The sequence below is a fragment of the Mustela erminea genome, chromosome 17 (assembly GCF_009829155.1).
Source record: "Mustela erminea isolate mMusErm1 chromosome 17, mMusErm1.Pri, whole genome shotgun sequence".
NCBI lineage: Eukaryota > Metazoa > Chordata > Mammalia > Carnivora > Mustelidae > Mustela > Mustela erminea.
In genome coordinates, this window is record NC_045630.1 from 45,170,458 (window position 1) to 45,185,425 (window position 14,968).

Genomic DNA, 14,968 nt, shown 5'->3' on the forward strand with positions numbered 1-14,968 from the left:
GACACCCTCAATTCGGGATCCAACCATTCTTCAATCAACAAACGTCCCTGGAGAGTCTACCCCAAGCAAGCAAGTCTCCCTGGGAACACAAGCGCTCCGACACATTTCTGCCCCCAAGAAGTCACAGTCTGATGGTGGAGGGGCATTTTCAGGGCAAAACCTGATACCGCGGGGGCTTCCCGGACGCTCCTTTCCAATGCCGGTGAGCGGGTCGGGGAGAAGAGAAGGGAGGATCTTTTTTTCCCGGCGGCGCAGGCCTAGCGAACCGCTCTCGGACGCGCCGGGCGGGGCCGCGCTCGGAGCATCTTCCTGCCCCCACCTCTCCGTCCGGGTCCCCGCCCGGCGCGCGAAGGGAGGGGCGCGGGGGCGCGCACGCAGGACGGCGGGGCCGCGCCGGCCGCCCGGGGACGCGCACGGGCCGGTCTCTGCCCTAATGCGGCGGCTGGCGGCGAGAGGCGCTGCAGGGGACGCGGGGGAAGTGGCGGCGCCGGCGACGGACAGCACGGACTGCGCCCAGGGCCGGAGCCCGCGCCCTCGGAGGTAGGCGAGCGCGGATACCGGACAGGTGGGGGTGCGGTAGAACGGGGGTCTTGGAAACCCATCTAGCGACACCCCCTTGTTGCCGCCCTCTTCTGCCCGTCTCCATCCCCCGACCGGTCCCCATCCCCCTCTGACTACATCCCCGTCCCTTCTCGTCTCCACACCATCACCTGCCCCGAATGCATCCTGCTCTGTGGATATCTGCATCCACCCCCATTCAGCTCTCACCCCCCTGCCCACCCCAACACCCTTTCTGTCTCATTGGCCTCATTCCCTCCCTCTTCCTGCATCCTCGACCTCTTCTCCTTGCTTTCCGTCCCTGCCTCATCCACAGCGCTGCCCTATACCTGTTTACCTCCACACCCCGCTCTGGATGACCCCATCTTTCCTATCCCTCACATCAACCCCTCAATTTGGCCTCCCCTGTCCTCATCCCCACCTCATATCCCGTCACTCTGTGTGCCTGTCTCTCCATCTGCTCCCTCAGTTTCTGTCCTCCCCAGGTCCCTCTGCACACCCTGTCCCAGCCGCTTCCCAGCTGCCTCTTGGTTTCCTCCTGCACTGTAGTCCCTCTCAAGAACCCCATCTTCCCCTTCTTGTCTGTTAGCTGGCCTGCCCCCCATCACCTTTCCCATTTGCCCTTCCTGGTGCTCTGTGTATCCACAAGGCTTGTACTGAGCCCCCATCACCTGACACGGGGCCCTCCTTCCCTGCTTGGGGAGGCCTAGGGCTCTGAAGGCCTGATGTAGTCACTGTTGCGGAATCCACTTATAACCTCTTTCTTCATGTTTGATCCAATTCATGGCTTGGGGGTGAAGGATGCTGGGGGGTAGTCGGCCTCTTGTGTTCCTCAGCCTTCCCTGGTTCAGGTTGGTTTCCTAGATGGACTGTGGGAGGGAGTGCTAAGCATAGGGGAACTAGGTTGGGCAAGAGGCAAGGTCCAAGGGAATGGCTGAGGACCGCTTACTGGTCTTGTTCTGAGCTCTGGGATGCAAAGGCCTGGATGTGGAGCCCCGCTGGAAGGTTGGAGAATTTTGGATTTTAGAGACAATTCTTCTTCAGCCTCCAAGTTGACACAGCTGCCATGAGTGTGGCCCATGGGCTGGGCTGGAGAGAGGGCAGACTGCTGAATCACTTAGACTCTGGTCCCCACAGCAGCCCCTCTCCTGCCTCAAGCCAGGTTCTGCTCCTGATTCCTTTCTTGGCATTTGGCAGCAGGCTGTGTGTGTGTGTGTGTGTGTGTGTGTGTGTGTGTGTGTTGGGCAGAGATGCCTCCTCCCCCAGTCTGGAGGAATAGATGACAGTGCCCCTTTCCAGCCTGTCTGTCTGCCTGGGATGAGGGCCTGGTGTAGCTACCCTTGGAACCATGATGAGCCCTGCTGGGGCCCAATCAAAGCTCCAGCGACGGCAGACTGCAGGCCTTTGAGACATGGTTGGGCAGGAGTTGAATTGTTTGTATGGGGCCAGAGACCAGCAGGTTCAGAACCCACCGAACTTGAGACATAAATAGAAGAAGCCCAGGGAAAATGTGTGTGGTGAGTGGAGGCTCTGGAGGACAGGGGCCATACCAGCTGTGGGAGTGGGAAACAGGGAGAAGAGGGAAGGCAGAAACCTGTCCTCTGCTCTGGTTTGGGGATGGTTGGATCTGGTGGAATTGCGCTACAGGAGGAATTGGACGAAACTGGGGAGGGGGAGTGTCATTCTAATCTTTTGTGTTGACGGAGTTGGCCCTTCTTTGTGTGTGTGTTGAGAAAACTGCTGGGTTTTCTTTTCTTCCTTTTTTGTTTTTTGAGTTGCACTTCTGAGGGATTAATATCTTCCCCTTTGGATTCAGCTGAAAGTGTGTGTGTGTGTGTGTGTGTGTGTGTGTGTAGATAAAGAATGAGAATAGCACAAATGAGGAAAGAGACTCATTCACATTTAACCCCACAAATTGTGTTTGCTCCCTCGGACAGGGGATGGTAGCCCAGTTCCTGTCTTGGGACTTCAGCTAAATCCCCTGGGCTTAAATTGGGGGTGAATAGCACATTGCTGATGGGTTCTGTCCCATCTCCGTAAGGGTCCCTCTCTTTAGAAATCCCAGTGTTTGGACTCCAGCTCCTGTGCTACAACCCTAAAGGGGACTTAGGCACTGCCTGGCAAGGGGGAGGGGCATGCGTCTAGGGGGCTGGCTGTCCACCACTTTGTAACCTTTCTGCGCCCCCTCCCGTCATAGGGGGTGGGGCAGGAAGCTTCCCCAGGCCTTTCCTGGCCAGGGGAGGAGGCAACACCTGGAGCTCTCCGGGAGAGCTGATTGGATTAAGGTTCTGACGTTGAAATGCTTGATTGGGGCTGAGGTTATGTGGGGGATTCTGATAACCAGGTACGTATTTGCTGGTTTTGTGCAATGACTGTTATCCCAGATCCCTAGTTTAGCATCACAGAGGCTTCGCAGAGATAAATCAAGGCACAGAGAAAGAGGAGGGGGCTCCCCCGAGAGCTGGAGCCAGATGCAGCGGGCTCCCTGTGGACTGAAGCCGACTGGCTTCCGGGGCTGCTGCTTTCGGGGCACATTGAGGAGGTGGCTGTTCTCCGGAGTAGGGGGAGTTCTGGCTTGGCTATCTGAGGAGGAGGTACAGAGGAAGGTCCCTTTTCTGTAGTGACCGAGGGACAGAATTCGAAGGCTCCCATCACTCTGTTCTTGCATCTTGTTCCCTTCCCTTGGCACCACTGTCCTCTAAGCCCATCAGAGAGCTGGCATGTGAGGCTCATCACTTAGTCTTTACAGAAAAGAAATCCTTAGGACACCAGAAAGTTGAGGGGGGAGACAGAGTAGTTTAGTCTTCAGTCTGTTGGGCCTGGAGGACGGGGGTGGGGGGGAGCGGGGGTTGGGGGCAAGGCCAACCGGCTTAAGGCCGGGCTCCGTACTTATTTATTTAGCAAATACAAATGAAGCCTGCAGTTGCTGCCCTGCTCTGTGTGGGGCTTGTAGAGATGAAAACTGAGACAGCGTCTGGTTTCTCAGAGCTCCCAGTGTCCTGGAGAAGAGAGACAAGTAAACAGACAAGCACCACAGATAAGCTTGAGCGAGAACATCTGGACAAGGATGTAGAGAGGCGGGTCCTTCATTCCAGTGGTATCAGCCGCCTCGCTTCCAGAACCATGAAGATGACTGGGTGAGTCTGTCCAGAAGGGCAGGTCCAGTCTGGCCCTAAAGTCGACTAAGGAAAAGGATAGAAGAGGAGGTGAGCTGTAAGATATTACCAGATCCCTGGCTTTAGGGGGAAGAGCTAGGACAGCTGAACCTCAGTGGGTGCTGCTTTAGCCCATGGGGGAGGGCACCCAGAGGGAACTCTGGGGCAAGTTCAAGGCTACTCAACTCTCCCATTACCATCTCCTAAGCCCTTGTATTTTAGGGGCAAACTGTGGTCTGGGTATGCTTAGAATGTTACAGGGAGTCAGAGGAAAAGAAGCCCAGTCTGCCGTCCCAGGAGCTAACTGTCTGATGGGAAGTAGCAAGTATACGCCTAGGTGTGTGCTCAGAAACAAGATAAGGAGGAAAATCCCAAGCTCTGGTAGGTGGGGAAGGGTCTTGGTGTCCTGGGGAGGTCAGAACCAGGTGGGATTCATCAGAGAAGTCCAGGTGGGGGAGGGCCTCCCCTTGAAGTTATTCCCTTGAGCACAGGCCACCGGGCACATCCACAGTTGAACTGGGAAAGAACATGAGGATGGAGACCCTCAGTCTTATCTGTCTGAGGAGGCCCCTTCTTCCCCACACACTAAATTTAGCTCGTTTCATTAGTGTGTCCTGAGTCTTTGAATATATCCAAGGAATTTTGCTAGGGACTGGGGTCTGAGTGAGTTGGAGAGACAGAAACAAAAACAAAGGAAAATTCAGTACAAGAAATGCTCTAGCAGTGCTTGGCATTGTAGGAGCATGGCTGAGGGGTCATGGTAGACACGGTAGGATTGTCTTCCACTGTTGAGATACACCCTGTTTCGGCCAGAGCAGCTCGATATCAAACTTTGGAGCATTTACTCAAAATGCCCAGTTAGAGCCCACACCTAACTGCAAGGGCAGAGGTTGGATGCATCCGGCCTGGTCCTTGGGCTTACAGGGGAGGGCTCTGGGAGCTAATGGCCGTGCTGGGTGCTTGAGTAGGCACTTCCGAAGCTCTGCTGACCAGCAGCACCAGTCAGGTTGTGCCAGCCAACTGGAGAACTCCTGAGCCACCCTTCTTTACTTAGACCTCGAGGCAGGCCGAGAAAAATAAGTGTCATACTATCATAGTCATCATTCTAGATGGTTTGCTGTGTGCTAGGCACTCTACTCTGTGCTTGTATGCATCACTTCATGTAATCTTCATAAGGGTAAACCCTAAAAAAAAAAGAAGTATTGCTAGGATTCTGGTTTTATAGATAAGGAAGCAGAGTCAGAAAGGTGGTTATTTACGATTGAAGAACAGGTAAGTTGTAGAGCTAGAATTTAAACCTGTGTGTATTTGCCATCAAAGCTCATATGCCTCTCCTATATATTACTGGAGAGTAAAAATAAAAACCTGGGATGTTTTAGCCCAAGGCTGTCTAGGAAAATCTATTAGAAAGGCCCAGTTATCATACATCTTTGAGTACCTCCTATGTCCTTCTGAAGGATACAGAAACTTTCAAATGGGGGAAATACATGGAAATATATGACAACTCTTAGGAATCATCTAAGACAATATGCAATTAAGTCTTCAGACCCTGGAGAGTAGAACTTCAAAGGAAGGAGTGATCCCTCCATATGACTGTTGGAGTCAGGGAGGTGACAGGCGTAGTAGAAACAACTCAGCCTTTGAGGTCAGACTTACATTCAAACCTTGGTTCTTCCAAGGAGCTGCAGCTTGCCCATCTGTAGCGTGGAGATGTTAATATGAACCTTGCAGGGCTGTTCTAAGGATTAAATGTGCGAAGGCAGTGAAGGCCCCAGCAGGGCACCTGGCTGGTAATAAGTACTCACCAAATGTCAGTGGCTCTTCACAGAGGAGGTGAGAGTGGGGCTGAGGCCTGCAGAATCCCTTGACTTGGTGGAAGAGGAGATTATCCTAGATGAGGGAACCCACCAGGTGTATAAGTTAAAACCTGATGGGTGCGGGTTCCCTGGGAAAGAAGTGACCTCCCTCATCTAGCCTGCTCTCCCCAGGTCCTTGTGGTGAAGTCTTATAGGAAAAGGACATCACCCTGAAAAGCAGGAGGGGCTTCTCTTTTACGTCCGGCTCTATCCTGAACAGAGCTTAAATGTGTTTCTGTTTGTAAAACCAGAAGATTGCTGCAAGTCTCTTGTCCTAGAAGCTCATGTCTCTGGAATATGTCATTGATTAATTTCTTGTCCTGCCCTTCTTCTCCCAAAGGTCATGCCTTGATAAAGTTAGAGCGCCCGCGGTGCGGTGGGCTCATCTCCTGGGGCCGTTGTCATCCCGCCTCTCTCCTGCCGCTCCCTTCTCTGGGAAGCAGCTGCCTGAGCATCTGCTTTCTCCTCCTTCACCTGCTCCTCCTCACTCATCCCCTCCCAAGCTGGGCCAGCCCCTCCTGAAAGGCCTCCCTGGCAGCCCCTCTCCCCGTCATTATGATGCTAATCGTGTTGTTAATTTTTCTGAGATGCTGAAAGAAAGCCCCAATCTGTTCTAATGAATTTAATTAGAGAGGGGCTTGGAGGGCTTCAGAACCTCTTACCAGGATCACAATCAACAGAGTTAACGAGATAAACAGCCTGGGATCAGCGGCTCAGGGGTAGGAAGGGAGGATTTCCCACTCAGTCCTAGAATGAGGAAAGCCCCCAGCACCCAGACTTGGAAGAAGGCTGTGTGAGCGGCTGTTGACTTGTGGGTTCTCTTTTGGGCTGTTTCCGCCCACCCCACCCAGCCCCAGGTGCGCGGAGCTTTATACCTAGTTCTGCCCTTCAGTGGGAGCTGCACCTCTGAGAAGGTCCTTTCATTGTCATCATCATCACCCAATATTTGTTGAGCACCTGCTGTGTGCACAAGGGGTCCAGCACCATCTTCTGGAGGCTCATGAGACCCCGTCTCCTCCCTAAAGAGAAATGAAGATATGTGTTCATATGTAAGAAACATTTGCTAATTCCAGACAGTAAATGCTCGAAGATTGGCAGGAGATTATGTTAGGCTTAGGTGATCTGGAAAAGCTTCTTGCGAGAGGAAGTACTTGAGGTCTTGAGATAGCAAAACTTGAAGACTTAATAATCAGAACTCTTGGAGTAAGAGCAGGAATGTGCAGGAGATCTTCGGAATGAATAAACGGTATGGTTGGGTGCGTGTAATTCAGTAGTGAGGGAATGTGTTGGGGACGGTTTATTGAGATGTAATTGTAGAGGACCCAGAGTGCTGGAGTCTTTGCTCTTCTAACCTGATTGTGCTGGAGTCTCTGTGCTTTCCTTTTCTGGAAACTTAGCATGACCAGCTTGGGGGAGTGCCTAAAAGAGGATGGTTTTTGTGCTGAGCTCACTGTCCTGGATCTAGTTTAGGCCAGTGGGGGTGGATTGACCAGATGCTAAGTTTTGTTCTCTGATCTTGTGATTTTCTGGGATGCAAGTGAATGGCTGGCAGAGCAATTCCAAGGACTTTTCCTGGTGAGAGTTCCCTCCTTCTTTATTGATGCTGGCCAATTTCCTTTGGCAGTAGCATCTTTTGCAAGTATTCCGTGGAATCTTCCAGTTCCAGGGTCAGTGAGTTTCGTAACTTGTCTCTTTATATTACTAAGATTTCTCAGAGTGTGTGTATGTTCATGTGTGTTTGTGCTTGGGGGGGTACATGTTGCCTATGTTAGTGGAATTAGTCCAACTGGATCCTGATTCTGTTCAGATCTTTATTTGCAACACAACAGTTGTTGAACATTTGTGAGCCTTAATTTCTCCAGGTACGAGGGAGGAAAAGTCATCCCTATATCTTATTGTGCCTGTGGATCCATAAACTGAATGCTTTGAGAATAGGATTTCAAACACAAGGAAGAATTATAACTAGGATTTTTGACAGGAAGTACAACACTGAGCTGAAATTTTAAGTCAGTTCTCCGTCCCCTCTGGAACTTCTACCTGTGAGATTAGCCAATGTTTTATTTGGGGGCATCACCAAAGATGATGCCTTTTGTTATTTGCCATAGTCTGTCTGGGCTTATGCATCGTTAGTGGTGAAGTTAACACCGCTGTCAGCTGTTGGTTGGCCTGTACGTGTGTGTTTATATTGGAGACACTGTTATAATGCCCATTGTGTGGTATTTTTCCACACATTGGTGGTGACATGTTCTTTATGAAGGAAAATGCCTTTGAGGCCACAGGCGATTTTCCTATGCTGACGTAGACAAGGACAGGACAGAAACTAGATCTCTTTCTGATCATCAGCACACACTGAGTGGAATTGAAGACTTTGGGACTCACGTTGGGAACTAAACCAGAGTTCTCTGGCTGACCCAAGCCCTGGGCTATGCCTTGTGGGTTTTTTTTTTTAATATATTATAAAATATATATAATATTTGTTGCACCTACAGTCAGTCTTCAAAGGCTCTATTTGCATGGCACACTTCTAGGTGGCTTCTTGTTTTGAGAGCATCTTTAATCTCAGAGAATGTTAGAGATGGTCTAATCCAAGATCATTATTTGACCGACCAAGAAACAGACTCAAAAGGGCTACATACTCTGCTCGTGGCTGCACGGCTAGTTGCTGGCAGAGGTAGTTCTTCACATACTGGACCACTGGGAACTTTAAAAATTACAGATAAACCTAGTAATTGTGCAGAGGATAAGTAATTAAGTTCCCTAAAGCATTATCTAAACCAATAATGCTTTGGGATATCAGAGAAGAGAGGAAATTCATGTAGACTAAAGTCCTTTGGGAAGGTTTTGAAGAGAAGCAGGGGCTGGTTTGGGCCTAGGGATGGGTTGGATTTGAGTAGATGGAGGAAATGGACCTTTCTGGTGGGGTACAGGAACATAAGCAAAGGTTCACAGGAGGGAAGCTGTGTTCAGGCATTGTACTGGCCAGACTAGAGCAGTGGGAGGTATAGCTGGAGGGACTGGCTGGGGCCAGAGTGTGGAGAATCCCGACCTTGATTGAGTAGTTGGTGAGGAGCATTTGAAGCTTCTTGATTGAGCTTGCTCTGTGTCTGGGATGGTGTTTGAGAGTTAGTTCCTTCTGAAAGGGCGTTGGGCAAACCGGAATGCTGGAACTTTCTCGTGGGCTCACGCAGGGAGCTTGCTGCTGTCCAGGGTGCTGACCTGCCTCTGAAAGATTTTCCTCCCCAATGATGCCAGGTTAGAAGGTAAAGCCAGAGAATGTTTAGAGCAACCCAAAGGGATCTAGAAAACAATTCTGGCTAGGACTAGGAAATGCGTGGGCTTTCTGGCATCAGCCTAGTTTACCCCATCTGACTTTGCAGTCCTTGTAATGAAAGCAAAAGTGTGGATTGGGGGAACTAGTAAATGGCCCTTTTAAGGCGAGACCATGTGTGTGCACATTTGCATGCTAAAATGACCCAATTTGTAGCCTAGTAAATTTTGCCTTAGAGTCTGTATTTACATGAGAGTCTCAGCCCATTTCTTCTTTCATTGTGAAAATGCACTCCCTCTACTCAACATTTCAGAGTGTCTAAAACCTCTCCAGGGGGCATCTGGGTGGCTCAGTCCATTAAGCATCTGCCTTTGACTCAGGTCATGATCCCAGGGTCCTGGGATCAAGCCCCACATCGGGCTCCCTGCTCAGTGGGGAGTCTGCTTCTCCTCTCCTTCTGCAGCTCCCCCTGCTTGTGCTATCTCTCTCTGTCAAATAAATAAAATCTTTTTTTTAAAAAAAGCCACTCTGTAAGTAAGTAATAATAACCTTTCAAAAGACCGGAGTAGAAAATTTCCATTGTGTTGGCATATGCAGTGTACATAGGCGTGCCTAACCTTATCATAAATGTGCTCGATTTCCGTGGGTCTCTGGTCTTAGGTTTGACACATATAAATCTGATTTCCTAAACCAGACTGCATGCTTTTTGAAGATGTGCCTTACAGTTTTCTTGTTTTCTCCTGTAGAATCTCAGTGTGCTGATAGTAATCCTTAATGAACGCCTGCTAGTGAGTAGCTCTCTTTGTTAGCCTGGAGCTATGGGTTTGGCTCCTAGAAAATGTGTGCACATGAATACAAATAATATTTATTGAGCCCCTGCTGGGCGTAAGTCTCTGTACTTGGTACTGTGGGCAGTGACAAAGGAGGAGCCGGGATGGCTGCTCTCAGTCTAATGAGAGAGCAAAGGCAGGCACGTGTGAAAACAACACACACACATGACTGATAGACAGAAACAAAGACAGAGTGGTAGCAGAGATGCAGATCTGCGCGTGGGTTGCAGGATGCCAGCAGGGGCAAGATTTTGTGTATGTCTCTGTCTGGCCTTCTCTCCTCGAGGATTCCCTTCTTCATGAGGCGTAGCTGGTACCAGCCACCTCCTTGCCTCCAAGGACAGTGCTGCCTTTATGGCTGGTCAGGCAGCTCGATGTCTCACTGGGGTTGGGCTTAGGCGGGGCTGTCCTGAGCTGGCCTCTTCCTTAAAGAGTACTCGGGAAGGGAGAGAGGGCTGTGTGGAAGAGAAAGACACTCCTTTTCTTCTGGTCACTGAAATGGTGACAGGGTCTAGCTCTTGAAATTCCTTCCAGCACAGAAGGGTTTTGTTGGGACCCCAGCAGCTCTTGTACACGGAGCTCCGTGATGCGGGGTCAGGCAGCTCTGAGAGAGATAGGAAAGGCAGAGCTTGGTGGCGTGGCTCCCGACAGTCACCTGAGCTCCCCTGCTTTACCCTCACAGAGTGTGCACTGCCTGATGGGGAGCAGGTGGGCTGTGTCTCCCAGCTGGGCCTAGGGTGGGGGACTTCTCTGGTTGACTCACAGGAAGGAGCCTGCCCTTTCCCACCTTCTGTGGGCACACAAGTCACCTGGGACCTTGTTAAAGTGCACAGGCAGAATGATGAGGTCTGGTTGGGCCTGAGTTTCTGCATTCCTTACCAGCTCCCAGGGGTTGCCAGTACTGCTGGTCGGCAGACCATACTCAGCAAACAGGCAAGGCCCTGTTTGTGGGTTGTCAACCTGGAAACATGCTAGTCTCACGTGGGAGATTTCAAAATATGCAGACCCTGGGACCCACTCTACAGCCCAATAACATAATCTCTGAGAGTTGGGTCCAGGCACCAGAATGTTTGAAAAGCCCCCTCCATGATTCTGATATGTATATATCAGAATGTATATGTATATGTATATGTATATGTATATGTATATGTATATGTATATGTATATATCTCAGCCCTGGCCATCTGGATGGTCTTTCTCGTTCCTCTGATATGCTTTCCACCTGACTATGCCTTCCTTACCCCAAGACACAGGGCACAGAACGTCTTATAGCAGATTACCAGTCATGCCCTACAGTCATCCTCAGTCAGCTCAGCTGGTAACAAACAGTGTGATGTGTCCCCGTCTATCACTCTGGCCACCGCTCCCATGCATGTACCATCAGCCACGAGGGATCAAAGAACGGCTGGCTTAGAGCAGGCCAGTGCTACTCTTGGGATGACAAGTCAGAGAGGGCATCCAGTACCTAGAACCATGCCTGGCACTTAGGAAACTTTCAGGAAGTCTATATTGAAGGGATGATGACACCAGTGTGGGGTGGCAGAGCGGGCCCTGGATCGAGGAGCTGAGGACCGGAGGGATGGGGGGTCTAGAGGCGAGTAGGGCAAGTTATTTAACATCCGTTAGCTTTACTTTTCTCAGTTGTAAAAATGAGAATAATAACACCTACCTAACGGGGCTATTTAAGTAGAAAATAATGTTGGAAAAGGGGGTCTGGAAATGCACGTGTTATGCAGACGAGATTGTGTAAGAATTCATTTTCAAAGTAGAGGGATGAAGCCACAGGTATTGTTGCAAGCTCTTGTTCTAAAGGACCCTCCCAGGCCCCACCACGTGTGCCTCTGTCTACAGAAGACCAAGGGGGCTTAGGGAGGTACCACTCACGGGTCGCCTACTCTGTGTCCAGGGCTTTATCACAACCCTTGGATGAGGTATCATGATCCTGATTACACTGAAAAAATGGGGGCTCTGGATGGGAACCTGCTTGCCCAAAGTAGGACAGCTCTCTATCCCAAGTGGCAGAGCTGGGATTGGCTCTGATGCCAGATTCTCCTCCTCCTGGCTCATTACCCCGTGGGCAGCGCTGGGTTCCAGCACGGGCTGATTGATGGTCCCTTGGTTTGAGAAGCTTTCTTGTTTGGGGCTCACTTGTTTTAAAGAGTGACATAAGAGGCTGGCTATCACAGAAACACCAGTCTTCCATTAGGGAACGTTAGAGGGCATGGCCCCGGAGCCTTCTGAGTCTGGCCAACACTGCACTGTGAAGACATTGCTCAAAGTCTTCCTCAGGCCCCAAGGCAGAGGCTGTGACACCTTCCCCTATAGGAGAATCACTGCCTGCCCCCACAATCCGCCCCACCCCCCGCCCTCTGCTTGACAGAGCCACTGACCCAGCCCTCGTCTATTTCGCCTACCTAGGTTTCCCTTTCATTCTGGATAAAAGAAAATGGAAACACAAAAGGGAGCAATCCCATGAGCCTCTCCTCATCCACAGGTGTAACGTCAATGGGTTATTTTTATTTTCATCCCCTGGTGCTAGTGCTCCCTCCTCAGGTGAGGAGGGGGAGGGGCCCATCTCCTCCCACAGCTTCAGCCCAGAGAGGAGGTCCCAATGTCTTCTGTCTATCTGTCCACCTCTCTTGGCTTCAGCAATGCTGCTGTGAGAACAGGGACACATTCGGGCTGAAGCCTGGCTAAGATGTTTGGAAGAGAGGGGAGAGAGCTGGTTCGCACGGTTTGACCCGTCACCGAGGGATCCACCTGGTCCGGGTGCTTATCTGTGCGTACTTGAGGAGTTCGTTCTTTCTTTCTTTCTTTCTTTCTTTCTTTTTTTTTTTTTTTTTTTAAGATTTTTACTTACTTATCTGAGAGGGAGAGACAGGATGACAGAGATGGTGAGAGAAAGCAAGAGTGGGGAGAAGAGGGGAAAGCAGGCTCCCTACTGAGCTGGGAGCCCAGTGCGGGGCTCGATCCCAAGACCCTGGGATCATGACCTGAGCCGAAGGCTGAGCCACCCAGGTGCCCCTCGAGTTCTTTAACTTGGGGCCTTGTCAGGTATCGGCTGAGACCAACTGAATCCACACCGAGAAAGAGAACTAGAGAGGAAACTCAAGTGACTTCACAGGCACCACAAACAAATCCGTCGGTGGGCTTTGGATATGAATATCGCACTCCTCGCTGAGCTGTGACTAAGTCTCTGTTTGTATCTGGTCCACATTCGTCCTCTTGCTGTGCTCTAATTTGGCTGACCTTTCCCTTACGTATTTCATGAAGTTCTGTGCTGGGAGGTTACTTCCCTGTATCAGGGCTGGGATTATAGCGTCCAGAAATTTCTTCAGCTTTAGGAATTTACCGAGTTTACATTTAAGTACAGAGGGTTTATCCATTGTGTTGCTTCAATATTTTCTCTGCTAAATCCCCATTTTTTTTTTTTTAAGCCATTTTGGCTCCCCCCCCCCCTTTTCTCTTCAAGTGTCCCTAGGGTTTTCTGTGTCTGAGAAGTCTGCTTCCTGTCTGTGGTTCTGCACGGTCAGCATGCTGCCTCTCTGGTAGCAATAAAGACTCCCAGTTCAGGCCAGGCTGAAAACGAATCCCCTGTCGCCTGGAAGACTGGCCACCAGGACGCCTTGCTGTAACGCCATGAATTCCCCATCTAGCTGCAGAGGTCTGGGGCCTTAGTGCTTTCATCTTTCCTCTCTTGTGGATATGTGGTTATTCCAGAACCACCTGTCCTGAGTATCTTAGCAATTGGCATGAAACCTCCTGAGCTTCTGGGGCTGGGATGGATTTGGCTGGTGGGCCCCCAGGCCTCTGACCCTTTTCCTTCTCCATCTGGCTGCCCTCGGCAATGGGGCGCTGATATGTTTTCAGGCGGCGCTGGCAGCTGGTGGCCTCAGTGAGATGGGCAGGTTGAGGGGGAGGCGAGGTTAAATGAAATGTTGCAAAAACTATGAATGTTGTGGGGCTGGGCCTGGCTGGAAGGTTCTGGAAGGCTGGTACGTGAGTAGGATTAGGGTCTGGGTCAGGCGCTGGCCCGATTCGGAGTCCGATTGGGAAAACCCTCTCTGAACATATTTCCCCAGATTGTTTGTGTTCTTATACCTTGAGAAGTGGGGGGGGGGGCTTTTAGATGGCACCCTAAAAAGTTGCAGCTGGGGCTTCTGAGAGCAAGAATGCTTTGTTTCTCAGTGGGCTGGTGACATCATCCGGGGTCTACCCAGATGTTGGCGTGTCAGGGACAGACCAGAATAGGCCAAGCGCTGCTCAGAGGTGGCTAAAGCTATTCTGCTGGCTTGGGGCGTGTTTGCTCCAGGTCAGTAGTCAGCCTTCCTCCCCTTCTTCCTTCCCCAGGTTTGTTTTTCCCAGTTCCCACTGCAGAAAGCCCAAGGGCATGCATCTGGTCTCAAAAGGGGAAAATAGCCCAAGAGCAAGGGCTTGGGTTCATGTCTGGCTCTCCACTCAAGAGTCTTGCGACCTTTGGCAAATGACTTAAATCTCCCTTACTTTTCATCTGTAAACTGAGAATTAAATGGTGCTTGCCCTGCCTGGAGTCGTTAGAGTGGAATTAGGTAATGCACAGGAACCCCTTTGCACAGCGCCTGCCAAGTAAGAAGTGGCCCATGGAAGTGAGCTCATGGTACTTCCCACCTCCTTTCCTGGAAGTACCTTCATGCTCTGCCTTGTCCACACCTCAAGACTTTGCTGAGGAAAGAAAACGTTTTCGGACCTCAGCAAGGTGCTCAGCTGCGTTCTAGGTACGGCGAGAATTGCAGCGGGAAGAAGCGGCGATCTTTTTGGGACCCTGGTTGTACCTGGTGCTCTGTACCTGTGCATGGGGAAGATAACCCAGTACGCAGAGTCCTAAAGGACAGATGCACACGGCTGGTGCGGACACAGCTCTCGCAGTTTAGCAGAGAGAGTGCGTGCAGTCCGTGGCTACCTGGACGACGCAGTTTAGCAGAGAGAGTGCGTGCAGTCCGTGGCTACCTGGACGACGGCGAGGAAGGAGGGGTATGGGGGACCCTGGAAAGAGGGAGCTCTTGCTCTTTCTCTGCTCCAGCAAGCTCCTTAGGGAGTGCCTCCAAGGGGAGGGGGCAGAGATGAGAAGAAAAGGACAGTCTAGTTATCCTCAAGAACAAATTTCCTGCTGGCCAAACCCATAGGGAAAAAGGACAGGAGGGAGGAAGGGAGGCTCAGAAGTGGTGCGGAAGCCAACACAGGGTCGGTCAGCAAAACAGTAAGAGATGTGAGAGGCACATCTCAGGACAGGGAATGAGAGTCCCTTTCTCCATTTCGGTCCCT

The 14,968-nt window shown here is 50.9% G+C and overlaps 1 protein-coding gene across 20 annotated transcripts in view; it reads left to right on the top strand.

Moving 5' to 3' along the window:
- The first annotated feature begins 379 nt into the window (after window positions 1-379).
- The window catches only part of NFASC (neurofascin), a 174,416-nt gene continuing 159,827 nt past the window's right edge, over window positions 380-14,968 (top strand). For 11 of the 20 annotated variants that reach the window (XM_032318201.1, XM_032318207.1, XM_032318208.1 and 8 more), the window contains exon 1: window positions 381-540. In XM_032318201.1, coding sequence (XP_032174092.1) covers window positions 434-540 — 107 coding nt within the window. In that variant the 5' untranslated portion in view covers window positions 381-433. Of the gene's footprint in view, window positions 541-14,968 lie in introns of all 20 variants that reach the window. The other 9 variants (XM_032318194.1, XM_032318200.1, XM_032318196.1 and 6 more) reach the window with 2 other exon arrangements.